The sequence below is a fragment of the Saccopteryx leptura genome, chromosome 2 (assembly GCF_036850995.1).
Source record: "Saccopteryx leptura isolate mSacLep1 chromosome 2, mSacLep1_pri_phased_curated, whole genome shotgun sequence".
NCBI lineage: Eukaryota > Metazoa > Chordata > Mammalia > Chiroptera > Emballonuridae > Saccopteryx > Saccopteryx leptura.
In genome coordinates this window covers 263117697-263136636 of record NC_089504.1, presented here as the reverse complement: position 1 = coordinate 263136636, position 18940 = coordinate 263117697, and the positions used below count along the sequence as shown (strand labels likewise).

Genomic DNA, 18940 nt, shown 5'->3' with positions numbered 1-18940 from the left:
AGCCTTGCAAGCCTTTCCCTTCTCCTTCCCTACTCTCTGTGTGTGAACTCCAGCCGTGGCTGGGAGGCAGGAAGGCAGAGAGCGAGGGACGTACAAGCACATTGGGGACAGGGCTGCGTGGCTGGGAGCGGTTTTAGAGGTGCTGCAGAACGGGGCCCTTCCTGCCACTTCTGAAATCACAGCTGTGCAGGAGACATACCACCGTGAGCCGGCACCTTCCCAACACGCTATCTCTGTGTCCCCTGAAGTGTGCAGAGTGTGGTGGGGGGGTGGGGTTGGGGTAGAGGGTGCAGAGCCCCCTTCTGACCGTCTCCAACCTCCAGCCCCCTTGACTTGCACCTCCCCCATGCCATGGCTTTGGGCTGTGTCAGCCCAGAGTGGGACTCCAGTGTCGGTGCCCACTTGTGGAAGCGGTTTGCTGTCGGCTTCTGGCCACGGCGCAGGGGACTGACCTGGAGCCTACAGTAGCACAGGACCGCAATGATGCAGAGGAGGATGACCGCAGCTAGGATTCCGCCGGTGATCACAACCGTTCCCGCTGTCATCCGCCCGGCGCCCCATCCAACTCTGCAGAGAGAGGCGTGCAGAGGTGAGGGGTGGCGGGCGGGGCACAGCTGGAGGCAGGGAGGGCCCTAGGCCCTGGGCCACTTGGGGCCTCCTGAGGACAGAGGGTGGCAGGGGGCTGGCCAGCCTCGTAAGCGGGCTTACAGCTGACTGGGGACAGAGAGGAGGCAGAATGCCAGCTGAAGGCACAATGCTGCTTTCTGTTTCCACCCAGTTTCAAAGCTTCTTGCTGTCTTTCTCCTTGAATTCTCTTCTCCCTCTCCTGTCCTCTCTCACACCCTGCTTCAACTATACCCCCCCCCCAACTCTGTGGCTCCAAGACACAAAGAATGACAGCTTCCCGTTACAGAGAGCTTCCTCTGCGTGTGGCAGCACCCTAAGCACTAACCTTTGGCCTGGTCTTGATCCTTATTTCACGTGTGATGAATAAAGCCTTTATTGATTTGGTTGAGATGCCACCCGTCCTAGTTCCCCCAATGGGCCATGCTCTCACTGCCTTCTAGAGTTCAAACACCCAGGGGTCCCTGAGCCCTCGACCCCAGGTGGAGGGGACAGGGTCAGAATCTTAAAAGTTCTGCCTAATTCTCCCCTGGCTCAAACCCACACTCCTTTTGGGGGCATCTCTCCTCTCTTTCCAACTCTGGTGGAAAATGAGGGCCAGGCGGGCCCAGGGGAAGCCGCTCTGGCTCTGGGAGCCTGGTGCTGGCTAACGGGGGCTCACAGGACAGAACCCTGCTCAGGGTGCGAGGCTGTCTGAGCTCAGGCCAACTCCCCTTGCAGGCCACTGAGTGGCATTTCTGGGCATCCTGGGCTCGTGGGGACCAAAGATGGTTGTGCGAACAGAGCTGAGGATGGGAAGAGCCTCGGCATTTTGGGAATGGAAGAACGACCGTGAGCACTTACGTTCAGTGAGGGAACAGTGACCTGCAAGACAACAAAAGGGCCCACAGGTTAATGAGTCCCTGCACTCCGTGTCACCTCATCCTCCTTCCCTCACTGTGCGCTTCGTTGTCAGTAAGCCTCCAAGTCCCAAAGCTGGGTCTCCGGCTCTGCCTCCAACTGCTAGTGGACACGCATTCCACTCGGTGTCTCCCGGGCAGCTCAAACTCAGGCTAGGTCATCACCCCCTCTCCACAGGGGCTCCCCCACCTCCGGCATCCGTCTGGTCGAGGTTCCACCAGAGCTGCCGTAAAGGGTTTGCAGCTTGTTCGGTTACTCAAAGGGCAAGTGGGTGCGGGAGCACCAGTTGCGTTCTCACAAAGCCACGCGCCCTGCTGTGTCCACTTGGCAGAAGGGGCACCTTCTCCTTCACCCAGGGACATCATCTGCCCCTCACCATGTGCTCCTAGAGCTCAGCATGAACCTGGCCCCGCTTCTAACAGTGCAGTCCGTAGACCACAGCGTGGTCAGCGCCTTGGCAGCCGGGTAGAGAAGCAGCCCCTCAGGCCCTGCCACAGGCCCGATGAGTCAGAATCTGCATTTTCACAAGGTCCCGGATGATTAATCTGCAGAGTGGCGTTTGACAAGCCCACAGGAGGTTCCTCTAGTGGCCCAGATGGTCCAATCCTCAAATTATTCTTTGTTTCCCCACATCTTCCGTTCTCCGCATCGGGAAGAGACTTCACCTGCTGTGCCCGCCCCATGCAATGGTTTCCCAGTCGGGCTCACTGGCTCGTGTCCGAGCACCACTGACACCTGGGTTAGACTTGTCACGCCCCAGTGCCCCTCCGTCCCTCCAGAGTCTTCCCAGCGTCCCACAGCCTGTAGGACGCACCAATCTGGGCACAGACTTCAGACCAAACTTCAGAAAGCGTTGCCTGACCCACTTCCTGGCGCGCCCATCACCGATTTGTTTCCCCTCCTCAGCCCTCCTCGTGCCCCCATACAAGCCCCCTGCCCATCAAGCAGGTCCAGCTCTTAGAAGGTGTACAGCCTTGTGATGAAGAGACACTCAATGCATCTCCTGCCCCGTGTGGGACGCACAGCCAGAGACACACAGACCAGGGCTGTGGGAACACCGAGGAGGGACAATTGAGGCTGGGGGAGAGGTTCCAGGGAAGATGCTGCGTGTGGGCAGGACCGGAGAAGCTGAGCGGGAGCTTGTCAAGCAGACATGGCGGAGAGAACAGCAGCGGGAGAGAACATGGGGTTCCAGGACCTGCAAGGGATCGGAAGAGGCCTGTACAGGGCCGGGGAGGTGCAGAGCTGGGCGGCTGTAGGCCAGGCAAGGGATTTAACTCTCCTGACGATGACGTGGCTCCCAAAGGGCTTTGCAGAGGGGCGTGCATGATCTCACTTTCCCCATCGACTTAAATCCTGCCCAGCTTTCGGGGCTCTGAGAAGCCTCCCTGACTGTCCACCATAATGCACCCTCTCTTTCTGGGCTCCTTCTGCTATACCTTTTCATGTGTCCTTTTCAAACCCTGACTTACCAAGTCAACATGCGTGTGTGAACAAAGGGATGCTTGTCAACATTTATATGTGAACATCGTTTTTTTTTGGTATTTTTGCGAAGCTGGAAACAGGGAGGCAGTCAGACAGACTCCCGCATGCGCCCGACCAGGATCCACCCGGCATGCCCACCAGGGGGCGATGCTCTGCCCATCCGGGGCATTGCTCTGTTGCAACCAGAGCCATTCTAGCACCTGAGGCAGAGGCCACAGAGCCATCCTCAGTGCCCAGGCCAACTCTGCTCCAATGGAGCCTTGGCTGCGGGAGGGGAAGAGAGAGACAGAGAGGAAGGAGAGGGGGAGGGGTGGAGAAGCAGACGGGCGCTTCTTCTGTGTGCCCTGGCTGGGAATCGAACCCTGGACTCCTGCATGCCAGGCCGATGCTCTACCACTGAGCCAACTGGCCAGGGTGATATGTGAACATCTTGACTCCTCCTCTTAATTATGAGTCCTTTGGGATTAGAAGTTGTGTTTTATACTCTTTCTTATTTCCCTGCAGCATTATGCACAGAGCCTGGCACATAGCAGGTACTTAATTAAAGTCTGGTCATCGTCTCCTGGTATATAGCATTTCTTTCACAGGCATGGCAATTATGACTCTGATATACCACCAGGGGGCAGCAAGTCGCATCTCTCAGCTCACATCCTACCTGCGGACGTCAGCATCCTTGGTTAAGACCAGTAAGACTTGGCCCAGAGAGGTTTATGTACCTTCACTGAAACACTACTCTACCTTCCCCGCATGCTCACCACTGAGGGCTGCTTAAGAGACAGAGAGGCCCGTGGAGTGACCTGAACTTGGGGCAGGCAGCAGTGACCCACTCTGCTGCAGTCCTGGCCTAGTCCCCTGGGGTGTGCCCAGCCGCTGTAGGAGACAGGGAATTGTGAAGCCATGTCAGAACAGTGCCCTGCCTCCTCCTGCCCTTCATGCCTGGCCTCCCTCGCTCAGTACCGTGAAGGTTGTAGGGCAGAGATGGCCTGGACATTGTGGGGGGTGGGAGAGATGGCAGTGCAGGCGGTCAAGGGTCCAAGGGCCCATTTGAGGCCCAGTCATACCACTTACCAGACACCCCAGCTTGGAAACTGACCACCTTTCTCACTTGTAAAAGAGAGATTAGTCAAAAACTCCATTTACAGGTGTGATTGTGAGCAAAAAGTGAGATTTAAGTATGCAAGGGCCCCTTGTAAACTCAAAGGTCCTTCAAACACAGTTATTTGTGGGGCAAAGGGAGACCCAGACATTTTGTGGCTGCTAAAGCCTGGCCTTAGAATCAATAAACCGAGAAGGCTGTGTCAAGGCAGGCAGTGAGCTGGCCAGTCCCAGCCGGCCTCCCTGGGGGCCCAGAGCGCATGGCACAATTCAGCATTTAAATTCCCATGGCGTGTGGGTCTCTGACTTCAGGTGGGCTCCTTTTCTCTTTGCAACTAGAAGCAAATGGTAACAATGACTCAGTACATCTAAGCAGCACTCTATAGCTTCCAACATGCTTCCCTTTGCATCCCTGTCTGTGATGGGCAGGCTCTCAGAAGGCCCCAAACGAGCCCTGTGTGCTGGCAGCCGTGCCTGGGTACCCCCTCCCCTTGAGGCCAGGTGCGACCTGTGACCGGCTCCCACCCAAAAGCACACAGCTAAGGCGATGGGCTGTCACTTCTGGGAATAGATTATATAAGATTCTGGTTCCCTCTTGCTGGCCAACTTTCTCCCTTGCTGGTCTTGATGCAGCAAGTTGCCATGTTGGGGAGGTCTGTGTGACAAGGAACCCCCAGGTGACAAGGAGCTGAAAGTGGTTCCGTCCTGCAGTCCACTGGACAGCAGGAGGGCAGGCCCTCACTTTAGTGGCCCAAAGGAACTGAAAAATCACACAAGTGAGAGGGGAAGTGGACCCTTACCCAGTTGGGTTTTCAATGCAACTCCAGTGGACGCCTTGAATGCAACCTCATGTGAGTCCCTGAAGCAGTGCGTGCGGCTAGCCACACCTGGAGTCCTGACCCACAGGACTGTGAGGTCATCAGTGTGTGTTGTCTTAAGCTACCCAGTTGGTGGTAGCTTGTTGTGTAGCAGAAGAGAACTAACACCTCCTTTAAACTGCACAAACCCCACACACACGAGGGGAAGCCAGACCATTAAGTGATCTCCCTGGTCACACGACAGCAAGAGTCTGTTAGGACCCAAGTGCCAGTGCCGTGGAGTTCCCATCACACCGCCTCCTCCTGACTCTCCCTGAGGACAGGAGGAAGAGGTCCCCGTGCTGCCTCCCAGAGCCAGCAGATCTGGACAGAATGGACTCAGTGCTGGCCCACTCAGGGACTGAGGGCAGCCAAAGAGTACAAATCTGTAGCCAACTAAACACTCCCAGGGCCTGCCCTCTGTGACCAGGACTCCCTGGAGCTCCCCCCCACACACACCTTCCCCTTCCTTTGGCTGGGGTGGGGGGTTGGCCTGAGCCTCACACTTACGTGAAACAGCTGGGGCAGTGATGACTCAGTCACACAGGCCGAGCCGGAGCAGACAGCAGGGGAGAGTGTGTCATGGCCAAGGTCATCGGTCCCTGCCGAGGAAGAAAGGAGAGGTTGGTGAGAGCTAGAGGGGAGGCCAAGAGGCTAGACACTCATGCTGGCACCAGGATGTGACCCCAAGACTCTGGAGTGGATGTCACCAAAAGGTTTCTTTCTTGACCTCCGCAGCTGCCTTGGTTTCTGAGATCTTTGTCTAAGAACCTGAGGACAGACTCTGAGGTCACATCCTACCTCATCCTTGCGTCCTATTTTCAGTGTCATTGTCTGGAACCCTGTGCCCAAAGCAGCAGCAGACGCTGGGCAAGGGCCTCTGTCCGTTCTGGGAAGTGAGGCTCAGTGGGGGAGGGGAGTCTGGCTGCTTCTCTCGTGCTCCCCTGGAGAATTGTGCCCTGTGCCCTGGAGACGTGTCCTTGTTACCTGCACACAGATGCCTCTCTCAATGGCCCTGCGTCCCTTCTCCCATTCGTTCCCATTCCTCCCGGGCCTGTCCACATTCCCGGCGCCCAGAGCTGCAACCCCGTTCCCTTTCTCCGACACCCCAACTCCTCTCAGGCCAGCATGGCAGCTGGACAGTCGGATGAACAAGTTCGACAAGATGACAAGATCATTGTGTGATGATCATGTTGGTGTGCTCATGGAGGACGGGAGGCAGGACCCAGCCGAAACATTTAGAAACCCAGTGTGGGCCAATTAGTGGGGGTCCCTTCAGACCAAAATTCCATATCCACCCAATGTTATTTAGAAGAGTGTGAGCCTTACACTGGGAATGGGGTGTGGGGAGAGGAAGGACACCCCTGGGGGCGATGCCCACCCTGCTCATCGTTCTAAGGAGGGCAGGCCCCACTAGGTGTGTGTTTGGTTGGGGAAGGAACCCAACCATTAACGGGATCTATCAAGCTGCCCTCTGTGGGGACAGAGCTGAGGACAGAGCCTGCCTCAGGGACTGGGGGCTCGCCTGAGTTCAGCAGGTCTCAGGAGCAGAGCTCCAGGAGAAGTTGAGAAGGCAGAGGGTCCCCTACAGAGTGGTCCCATGCCCACCGCCCTGATCCGGGACTTAGTCTTATCTCCAGCCCCTGCCGTGGGTGCTGGGCATTCGGGCCTTCTTTTCTCAAAGAGGCTCTCACTGTCATTAAGACGGAAGTCAGAGTACCTGGTTGTCAGAGCAGGACTCTTCCTCCCTAAGTTCTGACTGAGATGGGAGTTTGGGTCAGGTTGCTCTTCCCAGGCCATGTGCGGAGACTGTACACAGAAAGGTCAGAGCATCTGTTTCAGGATCCATGAACCCTTCCCTTCAAGTCTGCAAAATACAGAGGGGTCAATAACCTGGAGAAGATTTGGTAAGGAAGGGTTGCTTGGCAAGAGCTGCTGCTGAGCCGTGAATGCCTGACTCCAGTCCTCAAGGGAGGAGGCTATGTGGCCGGCCCCGTGGTCCGGTTGAATCCTGTCCAACAGCGCCACCTGGAGGCCTGAGTCATCCCCCCCTCCTCCCGACCCCCAGTCCAGGAGGCTGGAGGTGGCCTCCAGACACCCAGGGGCTGAGCAAGGAGTCGCAGGGGCTCCTGGGATAAGGGATCTGCAGGAGAAAGGCGGCCCCGCAGACAGCCTCAAAAGAGCCCACAAAAACGTTCACAACAGCAAGAGCCAGCCTGAAGCTTCTCCCTGGTCTCTAAGAATTTCCCACTTCAACCCTGGCACTTAGTGACACAGCAGCTCTTGGGGGTGGTGGGAGGGAGGGTAAGAGTCAGGGTGTGCAGACAGCAGAGGAACAGGGCCCACCACCTCGCCAGCTTCCAGACTGAAGCAGACCTAGCTGGAGGACAGGAGAAGCACATCGCAGCCAGATTGGGAGTGTTTGACTCTAATTCTGAGTTGAGATTACATCTGTAATTTAGCGTGACTATAACACCAACTGATTGTGGATGAAAAAGCAATGGACTGGCCCAAGTATTTAATCTAGGGGCGGGGGAGGATTTCTCCCACTGGATATAGTTTGAAGTAAAGGAATGCTTGAAGAAAAAAAATAATCAAAGAGCTTTTTGAGGACAAACCATGCAATATGCTTGTTTAACATGCCAATGACTTATAAAAAAAAAGTGATCCCTGGAAACGGAAGAACTCTAAGAGATCTGGACCAATATCTTTCTTTCCCAGATGAGGAAATGAAGTTCAGAGATCTCAGGGGACTTGCCCAACCGCACGCAGCCAGACAGAGCAGGGAAGCTGCTGGGCGTGGAGCCTCCTGGCCCCCGGGGCCCAGCCACTGGGATGCTGCCTCTCCTTCCATGAAGGTCTGCTCGTATTTCTCTGGGAACTAAGGCGTCCTCTGGAGTAGGGTTTCGCAAGCTGGCTTGATGGAAACAATCTCCTGAGCACATGTTAAGAAACAGAGACTCCAGACTTCTTAAAGCAGCGTCTCCGGGCAGGGACCCCAAAATCTGTTTTTAACCGGGTTGAGCCTTACTATCTGGCCCTTTGGGGAAATGATGTGGGAATGAAGGTCTTTGGGGAGGATTTCAGGCTTAGAGGCGCAGGGGTCGGGGTACCTTGCAGAGCCCACTGCCCATAGTAAGACTGGCTTTGGATTCTGCGTCCATCCGTCCGTGGAGCAAATGGGCCAGAGAGCAGCAGGAGGAGGGGAGTGTGGAGAAGAACAAAGATACAGGGGTCCCTGTGCAGGATGGAGCCAATAAAGAGGCCACTATGGGGACCCTGAAGGCCATTCTTCTAGTAGAGGCTGGGGTGCAGTAACACTTTCCCTGAGGGAAAGTGTTGGGAAGTTGGTTCCCCACTCTACACAAGCCAGGGGGCAGTGCCCTCTCTGAAGGGTCCCCGCCCCCGTGACCTCACTGCACTGAGGCAGGGTCACCTCCTTCACTGTCTGGGTGAGTGCTGGAAGGCGGTGTCTGCCCCAGCTGGCGCCAGCATGTGTAATCAATGACGGCTGTCCCCTCCTCCCTGCTCGGCCCCCGTAGGAGCACAGGTAACTGAGTGGGGTGTAAGCTCCTGCTCATCGCCATTTCCTCTGAGACGATAAAGCCTTCTCCAATCATTTATTAACTCATGAAATTGACACAGGGTGTGAACAGCCCCCGGGAAGAGAGACAGGTCTTTTCCTTGGTACCTGTCTTCCCTGACAGCAAGCCTCAGGCAAGGCTGGCAGAGGGGCTGGGAGCAAGAGCTCCCTTTACTTTGACTGGACTTATGGCCATTCACACCCTGACCCCCAGGATGAGGATGTGAGGAGCGGTGGTCAAATCGGTTCCCTTGCCCCAGATGAGCAACTATAGCAGCAGAGAGGCCTGTGCCATTTGCAAAGAGGCTTCTCTATGAGAACAAGGAACCTCTGCCAATCATCAAGGGGGGAGAAAAAGAACCTCACTATAATAGTGGGCAGGGGACAGGTAGGTTAGGAAAGAGGAAACCCAGATACTAACAAGAAAATGAAGAGATGCCCAAACTCATCAGCAATCTGAGAAACGCAAATTGAAACCACAGTGAGCTATCACTGTACATAGGCAGGACTTACAAAAGTTAGGAAGCTGGATAATACCAAGTTTGATGCAGATGTGGGAATTTAGGGGCATGGCCGGTAGGGGGCTAGCTAGGGCAGCTGTTGAGGGAGACACCAGGTCCTGCTTGGTCATATTAAGTTCACACATACCCGAAGGAACAGCAGTTCTGCTCCTGCATCCGTGTCCCCCAGATTGCTCCACACACCTGAAGAATGTCCACCACTGTATATTCTATGGTGTCAGGGCGTGGAAGCAAGCTCAGTGACCATCAATAGAAGTGCAGGGGTACAACCAGGGAGATGCACATCTCAGAGGATAACACAACTGCTGAAAACAGCAAACCAGGTGGACCACAGCAACACATAGCAACAAGGTTAACCTTAGCCCAGTGCTAAGTGAAAAAACCCAACCCAACCCAGAATGAGAGGTATAATACTCCCTACATAAACTTAAATACAGCATACAGATCAACAATTCATATTTTCAAGAACACATACCAAAACTAAACTCTGCCTAAACTCATAAGTACAGTAGATTTTTGGTTGCCTGAGACAAAGAGTGGGGGTGGCAGAAATGAGCAAAGGGGGACAAAATCCCAGTTATAAAATAAACAAGTCCTGGGGAGTAATGGCTAGCATGGTGGCTTCAGTTAATAATACTGCATTGCAGCTTTGAAAGTTGCTAAGAGAGTAGATCTTAAAAGTTTTCAACACCAGAAAAAAATTTTTTTTGTAACTATGTAAGATGACAAGCATTAACTAGACTTATTGTTGGTGATCACATCCCAATGCATACAAATATCAAATCAATATGTCACACACCTGAAATATAATATTATATGTCAACTGTCCCTCAATATATAAAACAAAACAAAAACACAGACCCCCAAAAAAAAAAAAAAAAAAAAAAAAAGGATGCAGGCCATGACCGGTTGGCTCAGTGGTAGAGCATCAGCCCGGCATGTGGAAGTCCTGGGTTCGATTCTTGGCCAGGGTACACAGGAGAAACGCCCATCAGCTTCTCCACCCTTCCTCCTCTCCTTCCTCTCTGTCTCTCTCTTCCTCTCCAACAGCCAAGGCTCCATTGGAGCAAAGTTGGCCCAGACTCTGAAGACGGCTCCATGGCCTCCTCCTCAGGCACTAAAATGGCTCCGGTGGCAGCAGAGCAAAGCCCCAGATGGGCAGAGCATCGCCCCCTGGTGGGCATGCCGAGTGGATCCTGGTCGGGCAAATGCAGGAGTCTGACTGACTGACTCCCTGCTTCTCACTTCGGAAAAAAAAGAAAAAAGGATACACATGAAATATGTTAGAATGGCTGAGTAGGAACGGGGGAGTAGGAGAACAAGAGTAAGAAGAGGAAAAATAAGCAAAACAAGAGAGAGGACTTGCACAGACTAATGATGAATAACAGCGTGGAGAACCTGAGAAGTAATACTGGGGAGTTTAACTAACCTAAACTTCTGCATCTGAGGTTCAATTCAAAGGGAAAGAAGTGGGCTCTCATTTCCCCATGGAACTCCCCATCACTGACTTAATGCGGCAGTTTCATTTGACCTTCCTCTTTGTCCTCAGGTAACTCTGTTGATATGCCGCTGTCCTGTGGGTGTACTGTGCTTCCTTCATTAGATTACAGGCTGGTTGAGGGTGCACAGACCTGGCACCCTGTGCTTTGTAAGGCTCCACTCCACCTACCTGGGTGTCTGCACATTAGACCCTGGATGGCGGGTCTGACGGGGAGGGTGCTTTGTGTGCATGCTGTCCCAACATATAGGCTTTCATTATGGTCTCTTCTGCTTTGTGTAGTGGAGAGAGCACTGGGCTAGGGCACAAGATTTGAGTTTAAATGCTAATTTTTATACTCATTACTTGGGTGACTTTGGACAATTAGTGATTTCCTTGAGGTTTGTCTGCAAAACAAAGGTTAATGATATATCCTCCCTTTCAGGGTGAGAATAATAGGTAGGGAAAGGCATTATTTAAAACTAAGAGTCCTATTAATCCCTGGACAGATATCTTGGTTGATTGGAGCATTGTCCCAAAGCACAGAGGTTGCTGGTTCAATCACTGGTCAGGGCACATACAGAAATAACTTGACAGTCTTGTCTCTCTGTCTCTCTCTCCCTGCCTCTTTCTAAATTTAAAAAAAAGAGCCTGACCTGTCATGGCGCAGCAGATAAAGTGTCAACCTGGAATGCTGAGGTTGCTGGTTTGAATCCTGGGGCTTGCCCAGTCAGGGCACATATAGGAAGTAACTACTATGAGTAGATGTTTCCTGCTTCTCTCCTCTCCTCTATCTAGCTATCTTTCTCCCCCCCTCTCTCCAAAAATCAATAAATAAAATAAAAAATTAAACAAAACAAAACAGAAAAGAATTAAACACCTGTTCCAAGGACTCAGGGTCCCTGCAGTCCTCTGCACAGCAAATAGAAGAAATGGCCTCATGCTCACTCGTTCCTTGATGAGTTGTTTCTGCCCGGGTTTGGTAGCAGACCTGGTAAGAGCTGGATCAGTAGGCGGAATAGAGTGAGAAGAGTTTATCGGAGTGTAGGGTGGCAGGCATCTGGGAGGATGAGGGAGGAAGAGAGAAAAGCCAGAAAAAGTGGCCGAGGCTGGGGGCTCTGTGGAGTCCCCTAGCAGTTAGTCGGTATAAAGGGCTTTTAAGAAGATTTGGGAGGTTGCCGAGTTTTTGTGTTGTCCCATACAAAAGAACAGGACTAGAACAAGTAATTCTAGAAAGTATATGGAACTACAAATGACCGTGAATAGCCAAAACAATCTTGGGAAAGAATAACAAAGAAAGTTGGAGAAATCGAGCTACATGATATCAAACGATGCTACAAAGCTATAGTAATCAAAACAGCACGGCACTGGTGTAAAAAGAGACATATATACCAGTGGTACAGAATAGAGCCCAGAAATCAATCCATGGAAAATTAATCTATGACAAAGGAGGCAAGGATATACAATGGGGTGAAGACAGTCTCTTTGATAAACAGTGTTGGGAAAATGGACGCATCCTCCTGACCCCACAGACTTGCTCTCACAGGGGAGGTCACGGCCCGAGCAGAACCAGGGCAGGGGCTCGCTTGCCTGTGTTTCAGGGCTGCTTCCAACACGAAAGTTCCACGATGTTAAGTTCCTCGGGTTTTCCTTTCTTTGGGTGTTTATGTTACAAAGAGATAATACATTACCTGGTGAAAAGGTCAAAATCCTCTGTCTGGGACAAAGATATCCAGGCTGAGATGGGCATTAGGGGAGCTTTGCTGGGCTGTTAGACTCTGGGTGCAGTGGCCTAAAAAGGAATATTGCCGGAAAAACCCCGACTAACTAACTGGTGGGGATTCTAATTCACTTCCCTTTGTTTTCTGCTCATCGCTCCCTGCTGGTTGCCCACACACATGATGTTGGACAAAATTACTTTTACAGAAGAAAATCCTGAGAAACACATCACTTACATTTGCACAGCGTTTTGGAGCTTACAAACCCTATACATTAATTAATAAATCCCATTGCCTTCTAGAATCTCTGATCTGGAGGACACGTGGGCCAGGAGTTCCCAGGCTGGCACCAGGGTCATCTGGGGGTTTTTGTTCCTGTCCAGGTCCCCAGAGTCCATCCAGACCAATGGACCCAGAATCTCGGCAGGGGCGAAGCTGCACGGCTAAATGGTCCCGTGGGGCTCCCACAGGGAGCCGGATCTGGGCCCTGCTGATCTCAACCAGGGCAGCAACCACTGCCTCCCACGGCCCTGCTCCTGTTCCTGCCGTGGGCTCCTGCATCCAGTCCTTCTCTGCCCAGCCCCGTCAATCTGCCGCCAGACCAAGTTCCCTAAAATGCATCTCTTCAGGTCCCTCCCCTGCCTCCCTCCCTAACTCCTTTCAGCCTGGCACTTTGGGGGCTCTGTAGAGTGAATGTTGAGACCTCATTCTTACCCCCCACCACCATTTCACCCCAGACCTGTAACAGGCACTGTGCATCTTCTATTAGCACTGCTCTCAGATACGTAGTTATTTCATTACAGACACATTTAACTACAACAAAACATGAGGAAGGGAGCCTTCGGACACGGGGCTGCCTGGTCAGGGACCAGCAGCTGCTAGGGGGCTCTATAAACACCGAATGAATGAATGAACGAACGAATGAATGGATGCAGACACACATGCATGCAGGTACCCCAAGCTGTCATTCATGTTCCCTTCAAGTCTTGAGAACAGATGTGTTTAGGGTGAGCGCTCCTTGCTCAAAAGCCTAACAGCCGACTACGTGGCTCACTGTATTTACCACAAATGAAGAGGAGCCTTGGGCTAAAGAGACTGCCTAGGAGCTGGAAGACTCTGCTTTGGGTTTGATACCACTTATTCCACGGCTACTTAATGTTTCTGAAATAATCTCATTTCCAGTGTTATTAATAATACTGCTTTGTAAGTCAAAGGATGTCAAGGTTCGCCTAATGGGCTTTATCGAATTCACCCTCCCATATTGCTGATGGTCAGGGAGGTCTCGCTCCCTTTTTCTGGCAGCAGGCCTCGCGTGGCCAGCGTGCAGGCAGAGCGGGTGGCAGGGTTCCAGTGTGGGCACCGGAAGACAGCCGGCCCATCCACTTCAGGCCCTGGACAGGGACCCGGCAGCCAACCTGTGCCTGGTTCTGGATGTACCCCCTGGGGGACCCCTCGATGCTGTCTCCACCACCCTCCTGAGGGTGCGGATCTCAGAGGGGCCTAGCTGAGGGCGGGGGAAGGAGCATCCACCCAGGCTGCACTCCTGGTGGTCCTGGGAGCCTTCTGTGTGCTGTGAGGAGGTACAAGGTGGCGATTTAGATGAAAACATGACATCTTTTTTTCTTAATCCACCAAATTGGTAGACAGTTTTTGCAAGGGTGTGGGGAAATGGTCACAAGCATGAACCAGTGAGGTGTTACTAGGTCCAGCCGTCTAGAGGGCAGTGTGTCAACACATACCAGTCTGAAAAAGGACCCATCACAACCACTTCGCATAGTTACCCCAAAAAGTAATTAAGGCTATCTGCAAACTTTAAGTCAACAGTGTTTGCTGCAGCATCCTACGATTGACAGTTTGGAAGCAATGTAAATAGTTACCAGCAAGGGAAAAGTGAACAACATTATGGTACCTCCAGAACACTATGGGAAAGCAATATTAACATAAATACTGCTGAGCAAACAGGCTGCTGCAGAACAGCATTGCTAAATCACACTCTTTAAACATGTTTTTGTAAAGAAAAACAAATATGTTTACATACAGCCTGGGGTGCAGGGGGGTGACGAGGCCTGGAATAATATACAGGGGGTCCTTGGGTTACGACACAGTTCTGTTCCTATGACAGTGACATAACCTGAATTGTGGTTGAAGTCGAAACACACTCTAGCCTAAGTCACTTACCTATCCTAACACAGTCATAGAATCATAATCTAGATTCTAGACCATAAAAACACAACTAAGCCACAGAAAAAGGAAAAGAACCTAAATATACTGTACTGTCCACTGTACTGTAGTAACAGAAAAAAATGACAAAGATTGAGTAAGCCAAAACACTCATGTCTCAATTTTTTAAAAGTTTTTATGGAAGTGAGTGTTGTAGACTTGAAATGTCCTATGTCGAGACTGTGTAACCCAAGGACTCCCTGTATCCTAAAATGCTAAAAGATATATGTTTTTAAGGGGTGGGACTATATGCTCTTTCTCCCTTTTGCTTTTCGATGCGTTCCAAGTTTTTACCTTGGCCTCATATACCTTTTACACATTGTGAGAACTAACTGCTGTGAAGATATACAGAACAAAACCTGAGGCTGGGCCGGGTGTCTAAGGCACACAGCCCCCCCAGAGGCCCCAACGGCAGGCTGCATGCAGCCTGATCCTCTCAGGCCTCCAGCTGCTGGCTCTCTTATCTCACCAGAGGAAGACCTCAGCTGGAAGACGTGGGTGCGAAGGAGGGAGTGTGCTACGGGCTTCCACTCATGCTTTAGAGACGCCTTTATTAATAGCCTGTGCAGTGACCTTTCTAGTCCGCGGCAATTTATGGTTTCTTAATTGGTTTTCTTGAAATGGGCAGGGGTAAGTTATGTCCCAGGCGAGGGAAGAGCAAATCCCATCAGAGGCCTGGTGAGGGTTGGGGGTGGACGGGGAGGGGATGTGGACTTGGGGTGGGAATGGGATTCGCGGGTGGGGGGTAGGAAGAGGGGTTGGACCCTCCTCTTCACAGCCTCCCTGACACACTGAATTAGGGTGCCTGTAACCGATCTGGTAAATCACAGCAAGGAGATGTTGGCGAGGCTGGGCTCTAAGTGAATAATCTCTTGATGTTCTATATTTATTTGTCCTCCTGCAGTGACGTCCGTGGCCAATTTCTAAGGTTAGGCAGCTTTATTCCCCCCATTTGGGGCCACCTGCCTGGCAGCCAGGCAACAGAAGAGTCCAGCTTACCAGGCAGCATTAAAGGGACAGGGATGGGGAGGATTCAAGTCACTTGTTAAGTCTCTAAAAGAAAATAATCACAGGAAGGGGACTGGAAGGAATGCCCACAGCCCAGGCTCCAGCTTTTGCACACTGCAATGTGTCTCGATTCTGGGCCATCTCCTACATAAAAGAAATGAGAGGCAGCATCTTTTTTCTTTCTCTGGCATATAACAGGAATCTAGCAAACGTTAGTCTATTTTTCTTTCTGATTTTGTGTTTTATGTGTGCAGGGTTTTTGCCTTCACAGGATAAACCCCCCTAGGAACAATGCCAGATCCTGATTCCTCTGGGCTTGGGTTTGGAGGTACAGTTGACCCCTGAACAACACAGTCTGAACTGCACAGGTCCCCTTATATGCAGATTGTTTTCAATAAATACAAAGAGAACTGTAAATGTATTTCTCTTCCTTATGGTTTTCTTTTTTCTTTCTCTTTTATTGATAATTTTTAGAGTGACAGAGAGAAAGAGAGACTGAGAAAGACACAGAGAGAGAGAGAGAAGTACATATTTTTTGTTCCATTTAGTTGTGCATTAATAGGTCACTTCCCGTATGCACCCTGACCAGGGATCAAACTCACAACCTTGGTGCTATGGGACAATATTCTAGCTGACTGAGCTAACCAGCCAGGGCCCAATGTTCTTTCCTTTAGCTTACTTTATTCTAAGAATATAGTATATTACACATATAACACGAGAAACTATGTGTTCATTGACTTTGTTACTGATAAGGCTTCCTTCGGTCAACAGTAGGTTCTTACAAATTAAGTTTTGTGGAGTCAAAATCTAAGCATGGATCTTTGACTGTGCAGGGTTGGGGGGGTGGGGCTTCTAACCCTGTGCTGTTCAAGCATCACTGCATTTAGGACAATACTGCACTCAGAGAACGAAGGGAAGTGCAGGAGGTTACCCCAGAGGAATACCGTCAACACGCCAGGTACTGTGTTAACTGCAAATTGAGTTCATCCTCACGACAAAGTCTGTAACACAATTGTCTTTCTTTTCAGACAAGACAAGAGTTTCAGAGAGACCACAGTGACACGCTCAGGTCACCAACGTAAGGAGCCTGGCTTTGGGTCCCCACTCTTAGCCCCTCCACCCCTGCTCTCACAGAGGAGAGAGACATAGGCCCTAGTGGGGCACAGGGACAAGTGTAGCTGTGGCCAGGTCATTCTTAGAGAGGACAGGAGGTTCTGGAAGGCTTACGCTCTGGCAGGTGTAGGGCAGGCTGCCCAACCCTGAACTGCCCCAGCCTTCCAGAAATCCTGCAGCTCGGTCACTACAGAGCAGGGCCAGCCCTGTGCAGAGGGGCAGGCCTCTTGGGGGCCTGTAAGTGTCAGGAAGCTCACTTGTACATCTATCCTTAGGAATGTCTTCCAAATGTGCCCCCAAGGATGAAGATGGCCAGGGTTCAAACAAACTCCCGAGCCAGGAGGAATAATCAGGGAAATGTTCCTTACAGCCTCCTAGCCTCGCCCATCAGGAAGTACAATCAGGTTTTCTATGTGCTCAGTTGTAGAAAATTTGGAAAATATAGGGAAGTGGTTGTCCCACATAGTGATTAAGAGTTCACACAGACTTAGTGTCTATGTGACCTTGGGGAAAAAATTTAAACTTCTTTGTGTCCTGCTTTCCTCATAGATAAAATAAAATTATCTTTTCCTATTTCTTCTGTTACAGTATTTGAATGTAATGCTGGGGGGTGTAGAAAACATAGACATAGAGGTCCGGATTGCAACCCTGACACGGCCTCTAATAAGCTGAGTGGTCTCAGACAAGTTTCTAAATTCATTTGCAAAACAAAGATGTGGCCTCAAGACATTTAAGGATCACTCTGGCCCTAATGTTCTTCAGTTTCAAACCAGGAGGGCTGCCCGGAGGCGTAGGCCTAAAACTGTGGCTTCTAGAAAGGGGAGGAAACAGCAGTAGCTTCAAGGACATTGGGAAGGCAGATGGACACAAGAAACTGTCCAGAAACCTGGCGACGGCCCTTAAGAATCTAGGTGTCCACAAGCAAAGCCCCCCAGGCAGCCTGTCCAGGATGAAAGGAGGCTCTGCCCCACACCTGCTTGCCACGCTCCTAGGACAAATGAGAAGACATTCAAAGGCGGCCCCCTGACCACATCGCCGGGCCTCACTGTGTCCCTGCTGACAGATGCCTACCGGGCCCCCTTTGCCCCAGTCCATCTCTGCCTCAGCACCCCTCACATTAGTGCCCTTCTCGTCCCCGCTGCATTTGCTAATTCAATGAGGCCAGGGTCTGTTGAATTAAGCCCACTGCTGCCCTGCCAGAATCCTCTAACAGCCCTAATTGGAAAAACAGCCTCAACCTCTGCCCATCACAGCTGATTAGATCTGCAAGCAGAGGGGCCTGGTCCTCATCTAGGCTGCCTGCTCCACCCAGGCCCATGAGGTCATCCTGCCCGGCTCCCTGGGGCTGTCTGTGGCTGCGGGAGTCAGCCTGCAGAGGCGCCTTCTCCACACCGAGGGGCAGCCGCTGGCCTCCAGGGCTTCGCCTCTGATGGCATAAACCAATCTGTGTTCATCCCGGGGCACTGGAAGCAAGTCGTTCTCAAAGCAGCAAGTCTTTCTTCTCTGACCTGTGTTCACGCCTGCCCATCCACAATCCCAGTGGGATCCCGAACTACAGGGGAGACTTTACTCCAACAAAAGGTACCCTGGCCTCAGGGAGCCATCCTGAGGGACCGCAGTTCCAGCATGTCCTAGTTGCTGGGTGCCTGCTCATTTGAGCCCTTTTCTCCGGGTTCAGTGCAATTATCTGTTACACACCCAGCTGTACCACAGCTGGATCTGAGAGGAGGACACAGAAGTATAATCACTTCTCCTAATGAAAACACCGTTTTAAAAAACTTTCTGAGATATTCATATAACACAAAATTCAAAATTTAACCATTTAAAGGTGTACAATTCAGTGGTATTGTAGCATACTCACAATGTTGTGCAACTATCACTACCTAATTCCAAAATATTTCCATCACCCCAGAAGAAACCTGTATCCATTGAGCAGTCACTCTCCACACTCCCCCCTTCCCCGGGCCCTGGAAGACCACTAACCTCCTTTCTGCTTCTATTAAATCACAGAGTTTAAGAGTCATCCTGCATACCTACTTCCCTCCTTCCCATCCCGATCTCTTCATAACTGGGTACCAAGAGACCTTTGCTAAAGTGCATCTGATGCTCTTATTTTCAAGATTTCAAAGCCCTTAGAAATGGCAGAGTCCTCGGTCTTTGCCACACACTGTGATTGACAGGTGCCCTCAGTTCCTGCATCACCGAGATGCTGAGAAGCACACTCCTGGTTCTTTGGTTTAAGTCTGGAACTTAGCTCTAGTCTAGCTGATGTGATTAGATAGCATTACATGTTTAACCAGTGTCAGGAACTTTAGCTATTATTCAGTGAAGAATAAGGC

General features: G+C 51.4%; 1 protein-coding gene across 4 annotated transcripts in view; it reads right to left on the bottom strand.

Annotated features, from left to right (window-relative positions):
• FAM163B (family with sequence similarity 163 member B) overlaps nt 1-18940 on the bottom strand; it is a 50876-nt gene that overhangs the window by 4949 nt on the left and 26987 nt on the right. For all 4 annotated transcript variants that reach the window (XR_010748756.1, XM_066361644.1, XM_066361643.1 and 1 more), the window contains exons 2-4: nt 5472-5563; nt 1468-1488; nt 453-567 (exon numbers count right to left, since the gene is read on the bottom strand). Coding sequence is in view for 3 of the 4 variants with exons in the window: in XM_066361644.1 (XP_066217741.1) it covers nt 453-545 (93 nt within the window). In the remaining variant the exon portion in view is untranslated. The remainder of the gene's footprint in view (nt 1-452; nt 568-1467; nt 1489-5471; nt 5564-18940) is intronic.